We start from the raw sequence: 20,965 nt of genomic DNA on the forward strand, positions 1-20,965 counted from the left end.
CTCTGCATATAAGTTAAATAAGCAGGGTGACAATATGCAGCCTTGACGTACTCCTTTCTCAATTTGGAACCAGTCTGTTGTTCCATGTCCGGTTCTAACTGTTACTTCTTGACCTACATACAGGTTTCGCAGGGGGCAGGTCAGGTGGTCTGGTATTCCTATCTCTTGAAGAATTTTCCACAGTTTGTTGTGATCTATACAGTCAAAAGCTTTAGTGTAGTCAGTGAAGACGTAGATGTTTTTCTGGAATTCTTTAGCTTTTCCTATGATCCATTGAATTTTGGCAATTTGATCTCTGATTCCTCTGCCTTTTCTAAATCCAGCTTGTACATCTGAAAGTTCACAGTTCACATACTGTTGAAGCCTAGCTCGAAAGATTTTGAGCATTACTTTGCTAGCATGTGAGATGAATGCCAATTGTGTGGTGGTCTGAACATTCTTTGGCATTGCCCTTCTTTGGGATTGGAATGAAAACTGACCTTTTCCAGTCCTGTAGCCACTGCTGAGTTTTCCAAATTTGCTGGCGTATTGAGTGCAGCCCTTTCACAGCATCGTCTTTTAGAATTTGAAATAGCTCAGCTGGAATTCCATCACCTCCACTAGCTTTGTTCATAATGATGCTTCCTAAGGCCCACTTGACTTCCCTTTCCAGGATGTGTGGCTCTAGGAGAGTAATCACACAATTGTGCGTATCTGGGTCATGAAGATCTTTTTTGTACAGTTCTTCTGTGAATTCTTGCCACCTCTCCTTAATATCTTCTGCTTCTGTTAGGTCCATACCATTTCTATCCTTTATTGTGCCCATCTTTGCATGAAATGTTTCCTTGGTATTACTGATTTTCTTCAAGAGATCTCTACTCTTTCCCATTCTACTGTTTTCCTCTATTTCTGTGCATTATTCACTTAAAAAGACTTTCTTATTGCCTTGCTATTTTCTGGAACTCTGCATTCAGATGGGTATATCTTTCCTTTTTTCCTTTGCCTTTCACTTCTCTTCTTTTCTCACCTATTTGTAAGGCCTCCTCTGCTGCTGCTGCTGCTGCTAAGTCACTTCAGTCGTGTCCGACTCTGTGTGACCAATAGACAACAGCCCACCAGGCTCCTCTGTCCACAGGATTCTCTAGGCAATAATACTGGAGTGCGTTGCCATTTCCTTCTCCACAGACAACCATTTTGCCTATTTGCATTTCCTTTTCTTGAGGGTGGTTTTGATCACCACCTCCTGTACAGTGTTACGAACCTCCATCCCCTTCAGGCGCTCTATCAGCTCTAATCCCCTCTTGTATTACATATCAAATTGACTGTGTGAAATCACCACCTAAAATGTTATTAGTATATCATGGTGTATAAAGCTGTCTAAAACAAATTGCCTTTTCACATTAACTTGTAAACCTGAGTAGATGTTTCAAGGGGTAGCGTGGTATAGTAAAAAGATCATGGACTCTGGTGTCCTTTAAGGAAGTCCTACATCCAGGCCCAAACTGTAACATGACTTTAGGACATTGCTTACCTTCCCTGAGGTTGTTGAAAGGAGAAACTTGGCATAGTGTTTGGTTTATAGTCTGTAGTGCTGATTATTATTTACCTTTTCTCTTTCCCTAAATGATGTTGTCCTCATTTTTCTAGAGAGTAAAGGGTTCAAGTGAGGGCCATTTCCAGGACTAGGACAGCAGCACCTGCTTTGCTTGGTCAGTAACCTCTTTTGGAACTGTGCCACTGTTGCATATCTATAGGTTGTTTTCTGCAATAGATTAAAATTGAAATCTTGTCTGCCCTTATGGAAAAGAACCAATTGTTTTGGGGTTCTTTTTTGAGTTGGTAGCTCAAAGATGTAATGCATGTGACATTTTAAAATGAGACAGCCTTCAATAAATTAAGATAGGGATAGTGGAATCCCATTATCCTAGTTTTAGGGCTTCCCAGGTGGCATAATGGTAAAGAATCTGCCTGTCAATGCAGGAGATGCCAGAGACATGGCTTCGATCCCTGCATCAGGAAGATCCTCTGGAGAAGGAAATGGCAACTGGCTCTAGTATTCTTGCCTGGAATCCCATGGAACCTGGTGGGATAGGCCACAAAGAGTGGGACACGACTGACCAACTGAGCACACACGTTTAATCCTAGTTCTACCCATGTCCCAGAGTTGGAAGGTGGGAGGATAAAGCTGAAAGGAAGTTCCCCTGGTGGCAAGGGGACATTTTCCACATCCAGTACTGGAAATTGGACAGCCAATATTTCCATAAAGAAACACCATGTGTTTCTATTTTATGTAAACAGAAGTCTTCCGGTGTTGGCTTGAGACTTTAGAATATAAATTTGGATTTTTTCATCTCCCTTCAGAGACTCCTGGCTTGCTCTGAACCTTCAGGATGACCTTTTCAAATGTAAGTCAGGTCATATTTCTCTTCTGGTCAAAATTCTTCAATGCCTTCTCATCACAATTAGAATTAAACCCAAATCATAGGCTATAAGAACCTGTATGATCTGACCCATAAGATTCTCCCAGACTTCCCCACCTAAAGGAGCTACAGCCCAACTCTCCAGTCACTCTTTTCTATGTTATTCTGTTAGATTGTCTTCACTTTTCACTGTTAAAATTATCTTCATATATTTGTTGACATGGGCTTCCCTGGTGGCTCAAACAATAAAGAATCTGCCTGCAATGCATGAGACCTGGGTTCGGCCCCTGGGTTGGGAAGATCCCCTGGAGGAGAGCATGGCAGCCCACTCCAATATTCTTACCTGGAGAATTCCGTGGACAGAGGAGCTTGGTGGGCTACAGTCCATAGGGTCACAAAGAGTCCAACTTGACTCTTGAGTGACTAAGCACACACGTTTGTTGACATATTTATTGTCCGTGTCCCCTCTGTAGAGTGTAAGGTCCAGAATAGCGCCTATCATTCAGTAAATATTGAATGTAAATGAATGATGAATGAGTGAATGAGGCCCTATGTGACCTTAGCCCACATATGTAGAAACTTGAAACTTTAGGAAGTACATATATAGCGCAGAGGTTTCAGACTGGGTGCATGTTATCTCTGAGCCTGGTGCTGTCCTCTCATGGTCTTTTATTTTTTCTAACTGTTGAGTGTATGTAATATTTTCATCTCCTATAGGATTTTATTCTGAATACATTTAAATGGGAATAGTGCTTTAAATCTTTCCATTTATTTAAACTGTGGGTTATTGCAGTAATGGTTTTTTTGGTGAGTCAGTTGATCATGTCTTTATAAACACTTTTCATAAAAATACAGATGACTTACAATAATGAGGCTGCAGTTTAATAAAACAGCTGTTAAGACAGCAGGAAAACAGTTTCTTGCTATTTTTATAGCTATCATATATATTGATATATAAGCTCAAATGTCCAAATTTTGCTGTTTTTAAGTTTTATTCCTACCTAATCATTTTTTTCCTTTGCTTAAATATGTCAAGTCTTAGAAGAAACTATTCTTATAAATATTCAATCCTCATTAACACTAATAAGAATGGCTCTTGAAATTTCAAGGAAAAGTGCATGGAATGTAACTATTATGCTATTGTTTTATATGAACAAACTATAGATAATATAGCATAATTATACTGAGATCAACTCTTGTCATATCCATGTATATAAATGAGTATATTTAGAGATTTGACTTTTTTCAAAGTATTAAAGAAGAGATGTGGAGTTTTGAATCAGCAGAAACCAATAGAAACCATTGTAGAAGCCAGTAAATATATATTAAGTAAATTTAAAAATATTTCTATGTTTTCAACTCAATATTCCTTCTGAAGGTTTGGGAGATGCTTGTAACTACCCTAATAAGCCATTCATTAAATATTCATTAAACATTTATTCAGCATATATTATTTAAGGCCATAGAATCAAAGCAAACACCTTTCTGAGTCCTACCCTGTGGAACTCCCTTTCTTTTCTTCTTGCCTTTCTCCTTGTCTCCCTTTAGCAGACATTAGATACTGTGCCTAACAAACTGTGAATGTCTTATCAGCACTGTCCCCAGCCTGGTTCCATGCAGAGCTCCAGTATTATGCAGGGAAAGGAAATTTTGATCCTGGGGATATTGAATCAATGCTGACATTGTGCTTCTACTAGAGATGCAAGGGTAAATAAGACACAAATCCTGCCCGCACAGAATTCAGTTTAGAAGGAGAAACAAATATGTAAAGAAAGATATTATAAGTCAGTTTGATAAATGTGATAATGGAAGTGTGTGTGTCTGTGTGTGTGTGTGTGTGTGTGGGTGGGTGGGTGTGGGTGTGGGTGTACTATACTGCTTAAGAGCCCAGGCATTGGAGTATGGATTTAAATTGCAAATTCCAGTGCATCACTAGCCATTTGACTTTGGGCAATTTATTTTTTTCCCAGCACCCACCTCTATGGGCAAGTTACTTAATTTCAGTTTTTTCATTTATGAGACTAATAACAATAACCTCCCATTGAGTTGTTATGATTAAATGAGCTAATTGCATTGAAAATGCTTATTAGCTCAGTGACTAAATCATAATAAACGCTCAATAAATGTTAGTTATTATTTATGTTTAACATTCAGTGATTTCCCTTTTTTCCCCCTTGGGAGTGTTAAGGAAACAATCAGAAGTAAAGAGCCACATGTCTTGTATCTAAAAGATGAAATAAATAGAGAGGGAGAGAATTTTAAGCAGAGTGAACAGTATGTGATAAGGAACTGATGTATAAGGAACTCTAAGTCGTTCAGGTATAGGAAATGGTAGTTTGCTTATCTTGGAACAGCTGCTAGAGAGAGAACCAGAGATCATATAATAAAGAACATTCTATGCCAAGCCAAGGAATTTGGGCTTTTTTTCCTAGGTCCTATGGAGAATAGCTAAAGGGTTTTAGAAGTCAGGGACTGTATCAGATTTACATTTTAGCAAAGTCACTCTGATTGCAATGTGTGAAATGGGATGTGAGGAGGTAATTTCAGTCAAGAAGCCCACACAAGAGTACTATGATGAAGTATAGTACAGATGAAAGAAACTGAGAGGCCAAACCAGGGCAATAAAAGGGGGAAATATATAGCAAAAGGGCTTCCCTGGTGGCTCAATGGTAAACAATCTGCCTGCCAATGCAGGAGACAAGGGTTTGATCCCTGGGTTGGAAGATCCCCTGTAGAAGGAAATAGCAACCTACTCCAGTATTCTTAGGTGGCTCATTGATTAAGAATCTGCCTGCAATGCAGGAGCCGCAGGAGTCCTGGGTGCCAACCCTGGGTCAGGAAGATCCCCTGGAGGAGGGCATGGCAATCCACTCCAGTATTCTTGCCAGAAGATCCCTTAGACAGAGGAGCCTGGCAGCCTACAGTCCATAGGGTCTCAAAGAGTCAGACATGACTGAAGTGACTTAGCACACACCAGTGTTCTTGCCTGGGAAATCCAATGGACAGAGTACAGACCATGGATCACGAGAGTCAGACACAACTTAGTGACTAAACGACAGCAACAGACAGCAGAGGCTGAATTCAAAAACACTTAAAGGTATAAAGTGATAGGATATAATGAGAGAGAGGATTAAGATGAACCTCCAGCTCTGACTGAGGCATCTAGATTATTCTTCAGTCTTCTTTTTGTTATTCCCGTTTTGTTCGTAGCACTGTTACAGGACTCCTTGCATCTGGTCCCACCTTCTATTCCTCTCTACCAAGAAGACTAAATTATCTAGTAACCATTGGGCATTGGTCAGGACGAACTCTGACCTGAGAGTTAATTTGATGATGAGAGGTAATTTGATTTCTTTTCTCCTTTCTTCTCTGCTGAATCTGTGGAAAGAGGTGATGGGAAGAAGGGTATCTGCTATCCATCTTAGCTATCTGTTGGAGTTCTGAGGGGGACCCAATAAATAGTATACTTTCTTTCTGCTCACAATAAGACAAAAGAATCAACAGGTGAAATTAGAAAACATTTCCTTAATTTTTGATAAGGCAGTAAAATGTGCTTTTATGCAAAAGCCAAAGTTGATTTGCTTGCTATGTCTACTCTAAGACAGCCCGCTTGAGAGAAAGTCTGAATCTGGATAGCAGTACGCTTCTCCCCCACCACCTCTTACCGCTGGTTCAGCAGCGAAAAAAGGAGAAAAGAAATCAGTTTACCTCTCATCTAGAAAGCTGAGCACCCAAAATTGATGCTTTTGAACCATGGTGTTGGAGAAGACTCTTGAGAGTCCCTTGGACTGCAAGGAGATCAAACCAATCAATCCTAAAAGAAATCAATCCTGAATATTCATTGGAAGGACTGATGCTGAAGCTCCAATACTTTGGTCACCTGATGAGAAGAGCCAACTCATTAGAAAAGATCCTGATTCTGGGAAAGACTGAAGGCAGGAGGAGAAGGGGATGTTGGAGGAGGAGATGGTTGGATGGCATCACCAACTCAGTGGACATGAGTTTGAGCAAGCCCTGGAAAACAGTGAAAGACAGGGAAGCCTGGCATGCTGCAAGCCAAGGGTTGCAAAGAGTTGGACACTACTAAGCAACTGAACAACAACAACAAGTTCCTCATGATCAACAACCAGTGGTTGTTGTCCACCAACCAGATAATTAATCTTCCTTGATACAGAGGAATAGGGGAGCAGGGGAGGGCCAAGATACAAGAAGTCCTGTAACAGTGCTATGAACAAAATACAAGAGTAATAGAAGACTGAATCTGGGGTGCTGGGAGAAGAAGTCATGAACTGAGAGTCTGAGATCTAGTAGTCAATGAAACAAAGATTATCACTTCAGACTACTTCTTTAAGTCATGTTTTTTAAATCTGTGAAATGAGGATGTTGGCAGAGCTAGAGCTGCTGGATAGGTATTACAAATTAAGAAATATCTATGGCACAGCAAGAATCTTTGTAGTGAATGGAGTAGTTGTACATCCCAGGCTTTAAGCAAAATGAGAGGCCATTTTTCAAAGATGCTGAAGAGGATTTCTTAATGGGCCAGAGGTTGAACTATGACCTCTAAAGTCCTTTCTAACTTTGTCTATCATGGAAGGTACCCAACAAAGAATTAATTATTTTATCATATACTAATCACCCTTATGGCAGAAAGTGAAGAGGAACTAAAAAGCCTTTTGATAAAAGTGAAAGAGTAGAGTGAAAAAGTTGGCTTAAAGCTCCACATTCAGAAATTGAAGATCATGGCATCTGGTCCCATCACTTCATGGCAAATAGATGGGGAAACAGTGGAAACAGTGTCACACTTTATTTTGGGGGGGCTCCAAAATCACTGCAGATGGTGACTGCAGCCATGAAATTAAAAGATGCTTACTCCTTGGAAGGAAAGTTATGACCAACCTAGACAACATATTAAAAAGCAGAGACATTACTTTGCCAACAAAGGTCCTTCTTGTCAAGGCTATGGTTTTTGCGGTGGTCATGTATGGATGTGAGAGTTGGACTGTGAAGAAAGCTGAGCACCGAAGAATTGATGCTTTTAAACTGTGGTGTTGGAGAAGACTCTTGAGCGTCCCTTGGACTGCAAGGAGATCCAACCAGTCCATCCTAAAGGAGACCAGTCCTGGGTGTTCATTGGAAGGACTGACGCTGAGGCTGAAACTCCAATATTTTGGCCACCTCATACGAAGAGTCAACTCACTGAAAAAGACCCTGATGCTGGGAGGGATTGGCGGCAGGAGGAGAAGGGAACAACAGAGGATGAGATGGCTGGATGGCATCACTGACTCAATGCACATGAGTTTGGGTGAACTCCAGGAGTTGGTGATGGACAGGGAGGCCTGGCGTGCTGCAATTCATGGGGTCACAAAGAGTTGGACAGGACTGAGTGACTGAGCTGAACTGAACTGAATAACATTTTACAATATATAAAAACCCATAGCTGCAGTTATAACTTCATTTTTAAATTAATGGCATACCTCATAGATGTTATTTGAAAATTGTATTCTTCAGATAAAAATGAGATTAGAACTTTATCTTGACTGAAAAGTTATGGGAAAATAGAATGTATCATTGATATCAGTTAAACCTTAATTATTTCTGGATTTGAGTTTAGTTTTCTTTTATTTTTCAGTATAAGCCATGTAGAAATGAATGTTATGATGCACTTTATATACGGAGGAACTTTGGACTTTCCAGTCAAAGCTAATGTTGGGTAGGTATTATTTTTTAATGATTTTAAATATAAAAATATTGATATTTTGTGGCTTCTGCTTTTTGAGCTATGTTTAAAAGTGTCAGTGAAGTAGAAGTTTCACTTTTATTATTTATTTTGCTGTATGTTGTACATATTTTGGTGATATCTAAAAACAGTAAGTCACCTTATTTAGAAGAAAAGATGATCTAGCAATTCACAGTAATAAGATTAAGAAAAGTCTTTATTAGACTTAAATAGAAGGAAATGGCCACCCACTCCAGTATTTTTGCCTGGAGAATCCCATGGACAGAGGAGCCTGGCAGGCTATAGCCCATGGGGTCCCAAAGAGTCGAACACGACTAAGTGACTAATTGCTGCTATGTAATGAAAAACTTAATATTTGTTTTGGAAAATAAATGACAGATTTTTATAAAGTTAATTTAACTTTAGTCAAATTTGGAATTTGATCAATTTTTTTGCTACTTTATTTTTAAATTTTAGGACGTCAAAAGAAAAAACCCCTAAAAGTAATTTGAGAATATAGGCATACTAACTATCAACAATGGTATTGTTCTTTAGCACGTTTTGGCGACATACCATCTAAGCTGCTGAACTCCTACTAGAGAGTGAAATCTATCTTGCTCTTCTAATTTTCGGGATGTTCTCTTCTTTTATTGCTATTCTAACATCACACAAATGAAGACTGCTCTTTTAATTTTAAATATTTATTAGTTCCTTTAGTTATAAACTGAATGAATATGATTTGAGGGTGAAAGTATCCTGAGTCACAGGGGTTAAGTACTAAAGTTTTGCCCCTGGAAACCCGTATGAAATTTTACCATCGAATTGAGACTTGTAGGTTTCCTAAGTACCTAGTGTATGTGTGGGTATTTAGAAATACTTGCCAGTTGAAAGAAGCAACAGAAACTCTCTGAGTCATTGGATGCTACCTCTAATCTCATGATACTCTGTAGGCATTTTCAGTATGATAAACATCAATTAGTTGCCCTCCCCCTCTATTTTTATTTATTGTGAAGAGTTGTAACTTGTATAGCCTTTGAAGCAGTTTCTTGGGCCTTGTTGTATATATCACTGAGAATATGAGGGGAAGTTGTAAAACATCTCCAAATTTACTTTGTGTTATTCTCCACAAATCAAATCAAGTTACAGTGCTTTCAACTTTTGACCTCTGTGCTTTTTATAATCTGTAAAGAGTACTATTTAGGGCAGAAAGTTAGAATTAAAATAGTTAAGATTATTATTTTCTCTGAACAAACTATTTATCATTAAGAAATTATTGCCTATTGTGCCTTGGTATTTAAATTGAAGAATTAATAGTGCATCTGTTTTTATTTTAGTCAGATACTCAATATGGCTGATATGTATGGACTAGAAGGATTAAAAGAAGTAGCAATCTACATTTTAAGAAGAGATTACTGTAATTTCTTTCAGAAGGTAATTATTTGAGTTTCAGAAATCTTTTACTTAGTACCTAAAGTAATCTGTTATTACCTCCTAGATTCTTAACTCTGTTAGTATTATCATTTTAACTAATGGTAACTCTACTGAGAAATAACTCTTAGGATGTGCTTGTAGAAAACAGAAATCAATTCAGATCATTTCAAATAAGATAAAACTGAGGTGGGGGTTTACTGAAAGGATATGGCAATATCCTATATAATTCAAAAGTGGAGTACACAGTTGGGACTCTCAGTTAGTTAGGGTTTGAAACTGAAAGAAAGGAAGCTGGCAACTAGGGTTACTTTCTCCATTTATCAAAGAGCACCACAGTGCTTCATCAGTTTTTTTCCCCAGAAAGAAAAGTCCTCCTTCCTACCACTTCTGTTTATAGCATGTACTTGGAGTGGGATATAGTTCTCGTCTACTTCTCCAGGTGCTATATGAATACTGACTTTTTAATTTTAGTTTATGCAAACTTAAATTTGTTGTCTAAAGAAAGGTATTGTACTATTTATTTCAAAGCCATTTGTACATTGTTTTAATTTTCTCTTATTTTTTATATTCTTATTTATGCTTGTCTTTGTAAACAGTGGTCATGTATTATGTTTATCATCATCAAAAAACAAGTATTAAAAGGATTGTTTACATAAATAGTCCTCTCTTATTGGATACTTGAACCAACAATATGCATTGTAATGAGGTAATTTTAATAATTTTAAGCATATTTAAATTTAGATTTTTATGTTGGGTAGGACTTTTCCTATCTCTTTATAAGTTGTATCTGAGATATCACCCCATGGGTTAAAACAGAGGCATAAACTGGGTCTACCACCACTACCAACCCTTCCTGTTTTACTGAGAAACAGTTAAACTCTTCAGGTAACCTTTATCAAGCCTTTAATCAGTTACTGTTGATTCCAGCTTTTCTAAGGAAGGGAACTAGAAGAATGGCATAGTCTGTGGTATCCTCAGCACTGTAGAAAGTAAAGAATCTAGTAAAAAGACTTTTCCTTCTCTTTCATCTTTTTTCCTCATCTTCCCTACCAAGTGAAAGTTAGCAGGGAGATCCAAGACTATCCCAAATAAACATTAAAGATAGGGATATTTGCAATGAGGATACAGTGTCCTCTCAGCCCTGCAATGGACATCTGCCATGGACATCTGTATAACCAGACCACTCTGGGACTTCTATCAAAGAAGAAAATACCAAGAGATTTCTTGGAAGAGCCTAGAGTATGTCTCAGGAACCAGTGAGAATATACTTGAATATGGAGATTTCTAAAAGGAGAAGGAGTTACTTTAAGTAACTAACCAGTGACCATACCCATCCACAGCCCTATTCCAAAGGAGTTAGACCCACAAAATGGAGGAGCAAGGGATCACGCTCTACTCTGCATTCCAGATCTCCCCAACTAAAAGTGTAGTCCGTGATGGGGAACAAAAGAGTTAAATTAAGTGTGAGATAGGTGTTAAAATAGTACCATACTGATTTTAAATACCAAAAGTAACCAGAAGGTACTGGAATGCACCTGTAATCATTAAAGGATGGAAAAAAGGTGAATTTGACACAGCTTGGTTGATAGCACTAACTGGGGATAAAAAGTTTTATGTTAGTATCTACTTTAAACTGAGATTCCTCAATAAACCAGTTACATGAAACATTTTAAGACCAATCTCTATTATGGATTGTCTTTGGACCATTGCTTCTACTTTTTAGTATGTTCAAGAGTATATATAGGTTATGTGCAGCTTCCTATATTTTACTTTTAAAATTCCACTTAATTTTTAAAAATACAACATATTTTTTGCCATTAAAAGAACAGAAGGTGAAATTCTTTTGAATTATCAGTATAATGCTTTGTTGAAAACTTTTTTATTCCATTTTAATATAGTCTATATTACTGTGGTAACAGATATTTAAGAGCAAACTTTTTATTGATCTGATCTTGAAATTGTTTGCTTTACTACGTTGACTATATATATTTTAATAAGTATATTTTTGAATATGCAATTTTTAACTTCTGGATCTCAATTATACAGTTTCTTGGCAGTGACATAAATACAGTAAATCTATAATAGCTCATCCCACAGTAATACATGTTGGGGTATAATGTGGTGGTGAACCTGGCCCCAGAACTCTCGGCAAGCTAGCTTCAGTCATTTCATTAATGTCACAATCTTGCCTTTATTCAACTAAATCTTAGAACTTCATTTTTTATTATAATGGGTTTTACATTACATGCTATTTGCCACTGACTTACAAATATATTTTAGGTTATGATTTAAATAGATGTCTTCCCAAATTTTATAAGCAGGTTTTGTAAACGACTATAAGATCTGTCATCCTATTACAAAAACACTTAGGAAATCAGCATTTCCATATAAGTAAAATTCTCAGAAAGCTAAAGTTATCCATTTAAGCCAGGGATCAGTAAACTTTTACTGTAAAAGGCTAGATAATTAGTATTCTAGGGTTTATGGACCATACAGCCTCCATCACAGCTACTTGGCTTTCTGTTGTAGACCAAGAACAGATATGGACCATCTGTAAATGGAACAGCATAGCAATGTTCCAGTAAAACTTTATTCACAAAAAGAGTGGTGGGCTAATTTTGGTGCACAAGCTGGTTTGCCAGCCATTGCATGTAAGCAGCAAATTATTTTGCAGTTTAATATTTTTTATGGAATATTATGGAAATTGTGGAATTTTATGGAAATCCAACATCTGTTGGATCATAGGAAAAACAGGAGACTTCCAGAAAAACATCTACTTCTGCTTTATTGACTATGCCAAAGCTTTTGACTATGTGGATCATAACAAACTGTGGAAAATTCTTCAAGAGATGGGAATATCAGACCACCAGACCTGCCTCTTGAGAAATCTGTACACACATAAAGAAGCAACAGTTAGAACTGGACATGAAACAACAGACTGGTTCCAAATCAGAAAGGAGTACGTCAAGGCTGTATATTGTCACCCTGCTTATTTAACTTATATGCAGAGTACATCATGTAAAATGCTGGGCTGGATGAAGCACAAGCTGGAATCAAGATTGCCAGGAGAAATATCAATAACCTCAGATATGCAGATGACACCACCCTTATGGCAGAAAGCAAAGAGGAACTGAGGAACCTCTTGATGAAAGTGAAATAGGAGAGTGAAAAAGCTGGCTTAAAACTCAACATTCAAAAAACTAAGATCATGGCATCACCCATCACTTCATGGCAAATAGATGGGGAAACAATGGAAACTGTGACAGACTTTATTTTTGGGGACTCCAGAATCACTGCAGATGGTGACTACAGCCATGAAATTAAAAGATGCTTGCTCCTTGGAAGAAAAGCTGTGACCAACCTAGACAGCATATTAAAAAGCAGAGATATTACTTTGACAACAAAGATCCATCTAGTCAAAGCTGTGGTTTTTCCAGTAGTCATGTATGGGTGTGAGAGCTGGACCATAAACAAAGCTGAGCGCCAAACGATTGATGCTTTTGAACTGTGGTGTTGGAGAAGACTCTTGAGAGTCCCTTGGACTGCAAGGAGATCCAACCAGTCCATCCTAAAGGAAATCCATCCTGAATATTCATTAGAAGGACTGATGCTGAAGCTGAAGCTCCAGTACTTTGGCCACCAGATGTGAAGAACTGACTCATTTGAAAAGACCCTGATGCTGGGAAAGATTGAGGGCAGGAGGAGAAGGGGGCAACAGGGGATGAGATGGTTGGATGGCATCACCGACTTGATGGACATGAGTTTGAGCAAGCTCTGGGAGCTGGTGATGGACAGGAAAGCCTATTGTGCTGCAGTCCATGGGGTTGCAAAGAGTTGGAACAGAACTGATGGTGGAGGCATTTCTGAAGAAGCTTTTGCCCTTCTCTGAGTGCACAGTATCTTCAGAAGTACATATTTAGACACTATATATACAAATTGGCTGATTGCTGGTCTTTATTAAGTGTATAAATTCAGATCACAACTAGTGAATGCGTAAAAAGAGAAACTGAATTGTATTCACCCCAACAGGGCAATAGATGTGCCTAGGAACATAGTCCAAAACCTGAAAATACATGGCACAGGCATTATGTAGCACATATTGAGGCTTACCATTCAACTATGACTTAAATCAAGTCCCTTACAATTATACAGTGGAAGTGACAAATAGATGCAAGGGATTAGATCTGATAGAGTATCTGAAGAGCTATGGACGGAGGTTTGTGACATTGTACAGGAGGCAGTGATCAAGACCATCCCCAAACAAAAGAAATGCAAAAAGGCAAAATGGTTGTCTGAGGAGGCCTTACAAATAGCTATGAAAAGAAGAGAAGCCAAAGGCAAGGAGAAAGGGAAAAATATACCCATTTGGTGGCTCAGAAGTTAAAGTGTCTGCCTCCAATGCGGGAGACCTGGGTTCGATCCCTGGGTCGGGAAGATCCCCTGGAGAAGGAAATGGCAACCCTCCAGTATTCTTGCCTGGAGAATCCCATGGACGGAGGAGCCTGGTAGGCTACAGTCCACGGGGTCGTAAAGGGTCAGACACGACTGAGCGACTTCACCTTCACCTTCACCATACCCATTTGAATGCAGAGTTCCAGAGAATAGCAAGGAGAGATAAGAAAGCCTTCCTCAGTGATCATTGTAAATAAATAGAGGAAAACAATAGGATGAGAAAGACTAGAGATCTCTTCAAGAAAATTAGAGATACCAAGGGAGCATTTCATACAAAGATGGGCACAATGATGCACAACCCAACCGAAGCAGAAGATATTAAGGAAAGGTAGCAAGAATACACAGAAGAACTACACAAAAAAGACCTTCATGGCTCAGACAACCACAGTGGTGTGATCACTCACCTAGAGCCAGACATCCTGGAATGCAAAGTCAAGTGGGCCTTAGGAAGCATCACTACGAACAAAGCTAGTAGAAATGATGGAATTCCAGTTGAGCTATTTCAAATCCTAAAAGATGATGCTGTGAAAGTGCTGCACTCAATATGCCAGCAAATTTGGAAACTCAGCACAGGACCGGAAAAGGTCGATTTTCATCCTAATCCCAAAGAAAGGCAATGCCAAAGAATGTTCAGACCCCACACAATTGCACACATCTCACATGCTAGCAAAGGAATGCTCAAAATTCCCCAAGCCAGGCTTCAATAGCCCATAAACTGTGAACTTCCAGATGTTCAAGCTGGATTTAGAAAAGGCAGAGGAACCAGAGATCAAATTGTGAACATCTGTTGGATCACTGAAAAAGCAAGAGAGTTTCAGAAAAACATCTGTTTCTGCTTTATTGACTATGCCAAAGCCTTTGACTATGTGGATCACAAAAAACTGGAAAATTCTTCAAGAGATGGGAATATCAGACTACCTGACCTGCCTCCTGAATCTGTATGCAGGTCAAGAAGCAACAGTTAGAACTTGACATGGAACTACAGACTGGTTCCAAATCAGGAAAGGAGTACATCAAGGCTGTATATTGTCACCCAGCTTATTTAACTTCTATGCAGAGTTAAAATGCAAAATGCTGTGCTGGAAATAAAACACAAGCTGGAATCAAGATTGCTGGGAGAAATATCAATAACCTCAGATATGCAGATGACACCACCCTTATGGCAGAAAGTGAAGAAGACCTAAAGAGCCTCTTGATGAAAGTGAAAGAGGAGAGTGAAAAAGCTGGCCTAAAATTCAGCATTCAAAAAACTAAGATCATGGCATCTGGTCCCATCAGTTCATGGCAAATAGATGGGGAAACAGTGGAAACAGTGGCAGACTTTATTTTGGGGGGCTGCAGATATGACAGAAGCCATGAAATTAAAAGACGCTTGCTCCTGGGAAGAAAAGCTAAGACCAACCTAGACAGCATATTAAAAAGCAGAGACATTACTTTGCCAACAGAGGTCTGTCTGGTCAAAGCAATGGTTTTTCCCATAGTCATGTATGGATGTGAGAGTTGGACTATAAAGAAAGCTGAGCACCAAAAAATTGATGCTTTTGAACTGTGGTTTTGGAGAAGACTCTTGAGAGTCTCTTAGACTGCAAGGAGATCAAACCAGTCCATCCTGAAGGAAATCAGTCCTGAATATTCATTGGAAGGACTGATGCTGAAGCTCTAATACTTTGACCACCTGATGCAAAGAACTGACTCATTGGAAAAGACCCTTATGCTGGGAAGGATTGAAGGCTGAGGAGAAGGGTACAACAAAGAATGAGATGGTTGGATGCCATCGCCAACTCAATGGACTTGTGTTTGAGCAAGCTCCAGGAATTGATGATGGACAGGGAAGCCCTACGTGCTGTAGTCCATGGGGTCACAAAGAGTTGGACGCCAACTGAGCAACTGAACTGAATTAAACTGACTGAGGTTTAATATGAAGAGCAGTGAGTTTTTCAATACTTGTGTCTACATTTTATTTATTTATTGTTTTAGTTCATTACTTCTGTATATGTACTTTTTAAAATATGTTCGTATAATCATGATCTAATTAAATTCTGTCATTTTGCCTGAGGTCAGTGTAGGATCTCCCATTGCACATGTACTTATATTTCTACTTTAGGAAGCAGACTAGACCCTATGGTTGTGTTGCAGTATGATGTGCTAGGAATTATTATACTACATTTAGTCTAGAAGATATTTATGCTAAAAGAAATTAGAATAAAAACTGTACATTCTGGCAGCTAAAAGAACTCAAATGCTATAAAAACTAAAGGTTATCAGTGATACTTAATTTTAAAAGAATAAATACTTTTGTATTACATATATTTATTCTGTAGTTTAGGTATGTAAATCAGATCATTTTTATGAACCAAATACTTTTAGCCTTATAAGTTGATAAAGAGTAAATGTAGTGTTTTCTATCAATTTTAGCCTGTTTCCAGAAGGTTGGCATCTATATTAGAATGCCTGATTATTGCTCATTCAGTTGGAGTGGAAAGTCTTTTTGCTGACTGCATGAAGTAAGTGATCTGAAGTAGTACTGATACTATTGATTTAGGGATTTTGTTCTTCCATTCTCCTAAGTTTCTGGGAAATTTTAGACTTGGCCTATTTTCTTAAGCACAATGTAAATAGCTTAATGCTCTACTAGTTACAACAATTAAGAAGAAGTATTGACTTAGATATTACTCAAGATGCTTGGGAGCGACTTTTTTAGCTGAACCATGGTTACTTACGTTAAAATCCATGCACATAACCCAAAGTGGGTTTAAAATATGTGTTTACAGAAAAGGAAACATACTTAAGTCCATTACAGCACTCACAAAATTAACTGTTAGGGTTAGTTAAAACATACATATTTAAAATTTATATCATTGAAAACCAAAATGTTATTGAATATATTACAATGAAAATTATTTTCATTTCTTTAACTTGAGATTCTTTGATTTTCAATAGGTGGATTGTAAAGCACTTTGCAAGGTTTTGGTCTGAGAGAAGCTTTGCAAATGTACCTCCTGAGATTCAGAAAAGTTGTTTTAATATGTTGATTCATTCTTTAGTAAGTATAACCTGAATACTTTGTGTTTGTCATCAAAAAGTTTACTCAATTTTATGTAAGTACTTTCTCAGTGTTTTAAATACAAAAGTAAAATTGTGTTACAAAAGCAAGATGAAAGAGCCAATTCCAGATAACCCAGAACCAATTCTCAGAACCTGTCTTTAAGACTGTTCCTCCATACCAAATGGAGAATTCGATCAGAGAAGCATAATTACTAGAAAGTATATGTTTGTTGATGAACAAAAGGGGCAAGGGGCATTGGCTCAGCAATATGGACCTCCACTTACTAAGGTAGTTTAGGGTACAACACTGAAGCAGCGGCACCATTCTCCAAGAGGTGGCAGATTAATTACATTGGATCACTTTTCTTCATCATGGAAAAGGCAGTGCCTTGTTCTTAGCGTAATGGACATTTTCTCTGGATATGGATTTGCCTTCCTTACTCACATTGTTTCTAGTAAAACTGCCGTCCATGGACTTATTACCTTTTTCACCACCATGCTAGTCTACACAGCATCATTTCTGACTAAAAAACTCACTTCACAGCAAATGAAGTGCAGCAGTGGGCTCATGGTTACCAGTTTCACCTGCCCTACCGTTGCCCTGTCACCCTGAGGCAGCTGGCTTGAGAACATGGAAGAATGGCCTTTTGAAGACTTGGTTACAGTGCAGCTAGGTGGCAGAGCCTTGTAGGATTGGGGCAGTGTCCTCCAGGAGGTTATATATGCTCTAAATCAGTTTTTGATTTATTGTGCTATTTCTTGACATAACTAGGATTCACAGTCCAGAAGTCAGGGTGTGGAAGTGAAAGTGGCTTCACATATAATTACTCCTAGTGATCCACTACCAAAATTTTTGCTTCCTGTCTCTGAAACTTTAGGATCTGCTGGTCTAGAGGTCTTAGTTCCAAAGAGATGAATGCTTCTACCTGAGGACGCACATGATACCACTGAAGTGGAAGTTGGGACTGCCTCCTTATGGCCACTTTGTAAATCAACAGATAGAGAAGAGGAATTATTGTTAGATGGGGCCTATTAGGGAAGAATTGGGTAGATGCTATATAATGTGGGTAAGGAAGAGTACATCCGGAATGCAGTACTCCCCTGTCCTGTGATTAAATCAATTAAAAACCCCAATTTAAATAGCACTTCAGGAATAAAAGTTTGGGCCACCTTACCAGATAAAAGAGCTATAAATAGCATAGGTACTTGTTGAGGGCAAAGGAAACATGGAATGGTTGTGGGAAAAGGTAGTTACAAATATTCAGTATGACCACGTGACCAGGTTCAGAAATGAACATTGTAGTAGTTGTGATATGAACATATTCACCCCCCCTGCTCTTTTTTGGCTGTGCTGGGTCTTCATTGCTACATGTGGGCTTCCTCTAGTTGTGAGTGGGCTGCTCTTTAGTGGGGGTGCATGGGCTGCTCTTTAGTGGGGGTGCATGGGCTTCTTATTGCAATGGCTTCTCTTGTTACAGAGCCCAGGCTCTAAGTTCTTGGGCTCAGTGGTTGCTGCTCATGGGCTCTAGGGCACAGGCGCAGTAGTTGTGGCACACAGGCTTAATTGCTGCGAGGTATGTGGAATCTTCCCAGACCAGGGATTAAATTCATGTCCCCTGCATTGGCAGGAGGATTTCTAACCACCAGGGAAATTGTCATTTCCCCTTTTTATATAAATGTTTTTGTATATATTAACCAAGTATTTTTGTTTTCTCCCACTGTCTCATTCCCCTACCATTTAATATAAGACATGTTAATAATAGTTAATTTTATATATCTTGGTATCTCAGGATACCAAGGGGGAGTTTGGATCAGTTTGAAGAACGTGAACATCACCCAAGACAAAACAGGAGACTTTATATCCTATTTTAGGGAAAGGGTTAGCATATTTGTTGTATAGTTGTATTTGTCAGGCTTTAGCACGACTTTTTGTCTCCGTTTAGGAGTTAACTATGATTTAAAGAAATTGTATGGGTGCCTAGTTAACAAGGGATGGACTGTGGTGTCTCTGCAGTATGTCAGCTTGGTTAGAATGAACTGTGCTGCCCAGAATTTCCTTCTTTGCACTGCTTCACTTTGCTCCCTATCCTCTTTGCTTTCTCTTACCCCTGGGCCAGGGACATGTTTAGCTCTGTGATGAAGGGTCCTAGCATCTCCTGAAGGACACTCATTGCATCCAGGTTGGAGGCAGTGAGACCTGAAATGAGCCCATCCATGTGGGTTATAGCTTGTGCTCTTGGGTGTCAGCTTGTCCTTATCCCTCCATCATCCCTTCTCAACTGCTTTCCCTGTGGACTTCAAACTACATCATCATACACAAAGATTGCTCAGCCAGCTCCCATAATAGCATATAGTCAAATCCCTTTAATAAAACTTTATTTATATATATACCTCCTAGTGTTTCTGTTTCTCTGTTGAACCATGAACAGTATGTCATACTGGGTTACATAGAAGATGATATCTAAATCTAACTAGAGAAATAGGTTTAGGCCATCAGCTGGTGAGATACCACTGTAAAAAATAAATCTAAATCTGTTTTATGAAGGACTTTATAGTTTTGTTACTTAATGTTTTGCATCATTTGGTATAATTGTTCTGCAGTTTGTGGGTCTTCTGCTCAGCAGCTCTGTGGTGGGGTTAATGGCACCCTCCTCCAAGAGGGCTTTTGCCACATGCTATATGATCCAGGTCTGCTGCACCCAGAGCCCCTGTCCCTGCGGCAGGCCAGTGCTGACCCATACCACCACAGAAGACATCCAGGCACTCAAAGGCAGGTCTGGCTCAGTCTCTGTGGGGTCTCTGGGTCCTGGTACGCACAAGGTTTTGTTTGAGCCCTCCGAGCATCTCTGGTGGGTATGGGGTTTGATTCTAAACACAATTTCACCCCTCCTACCATCTTGCTGGGGCTTCTACTTTGCCCTTGGATATGCAGTATCTTCTTTTGGTGGGATCCAACATTCTCCTGTCGATGATTGTTCAGCAGCGAGGTGTAATTTTGGAGTTCTCACAGAAGATAGGTGCATGTCCTCCTACTCCGCCATGTTGTTTTTTAAAGAACAAGAACTATTTTTGAGCTATTTCAAATCCTAAAAGATGATGCTGTGAAAATGCTGCACTCAATATGCCAGCAAATTTAGAAAACTCAGCAGTGGCCACAGGACTGGAAAAGGTCAGTTTTCATTCTAATCCCAAAGAAAGGCAATGCCAAAGAATGTTCAGACTACTGCACAGTTGCACTCATCTCACATGCTAGCAAAGTAAAGCTCAAAATTCTCCAAGCCAGGCTTCAACAGTCCATGATCTGTGAACTTCCTGATGTTCAGGCTGGATTTAGAAAAGGCAGAGGAACCAGAGATCAAATTGCCAACATTCTTTGGATCATTGAAAAAGCAAGAGAGTTCCAGAGAAACATCTACTTCTGCTTTATTGACTATGCCAAAGCCTTTGACTGTGTGGGTCACAACAAACTGTGGAAAATTCTGAAAGAGATGGGAATACCAGACCACCTGACCTGCCTCCTGAGAAACCTGTATGCTGGTCAAGAAGCAACTGGACACGAAAGCACAGACTGGTTCCAAATCGGGAAAGGAGTATATCAAGGCTGTATATTGTCACCCTGCTTATTTAACTTCTATGCAGAGTTAAAATGCAAAATGCTGTGCTGGAAATAAAACACAAGCTGGAATCAAGATTGCCGGGAGAAATATCAATAACTTCAGATATGCAGATGATACCACCCTTATGGCAGAAAGTGAAGAAGAACTAAAGAGCCTCTTGATGAAACTGAAAGAGGAGAGTGAAAAATCTAGCTTACAGCTCAACATTCAGCAACCTAAGGTCATGGCATCTGGTCCCATCACTTCATGGCAAATAGACGGTGAAACAATGGAAACAGTGACAGACTTTATTTTGGGGCTCCAAA

At 39.0% G+C, this 20,965-nt stretch overlaps 1 protein-coding gene across 5 annotated transcripts in view; it reads left to right on the forward strand.

The window, feature by feature from the left end:
- Positions 1–20,965, forward strand: part of BTBD8 (BTB domain containing 8) — a 94,493-nt gene that overhangs the window by 47,739 nt on the left and 25,789 nt on the right. For 4 of the 5 annotated variants that reach the window (XM_069597780.1, XM_069597789.1, XM_069597798.1 and 1 more), the window contains 4 exons: positions 8,029–8,109; positions 9,450–9,546; positions 16,414–16,502; positions 16,939–17,041. In XM_069597780.1, the coding sequence (XP_069453881.1) occupies positions 8,029–8,109; positions 9,450–9,546; positions 16,414–16,502; positions 16,939–17,041 (370 nt within the window). Of the gene's footprint in view, positions 1–2,345; positions 2,385–8,028; positions 8,110–9,449; positions 9,547–16,413; positions 16,503–16,938; positions 17,042–20,965 lie in introns of those variants that run through there. The other variant, XM_069597807.1, reaches the window with a different exon arrangement.

The sequence above is a fragment of the Ovis canadensis genome, chromosome 1 (genome assembly GCF_042477335.2).
Source record: "Ovis canadensis isolate MfBH-ARS-UI-01 breed Bighorn chromosome 1, ARS-UI_OviCan_v2, whole genome shotgun sequence".
Classification (NCBI taxonomy): domain Eukaryota; kingdom Metazoa; phylum Chordata; class Mammalia; order Artiodactyla; family Bovidae; genus Ovis; species Ovis canadensis.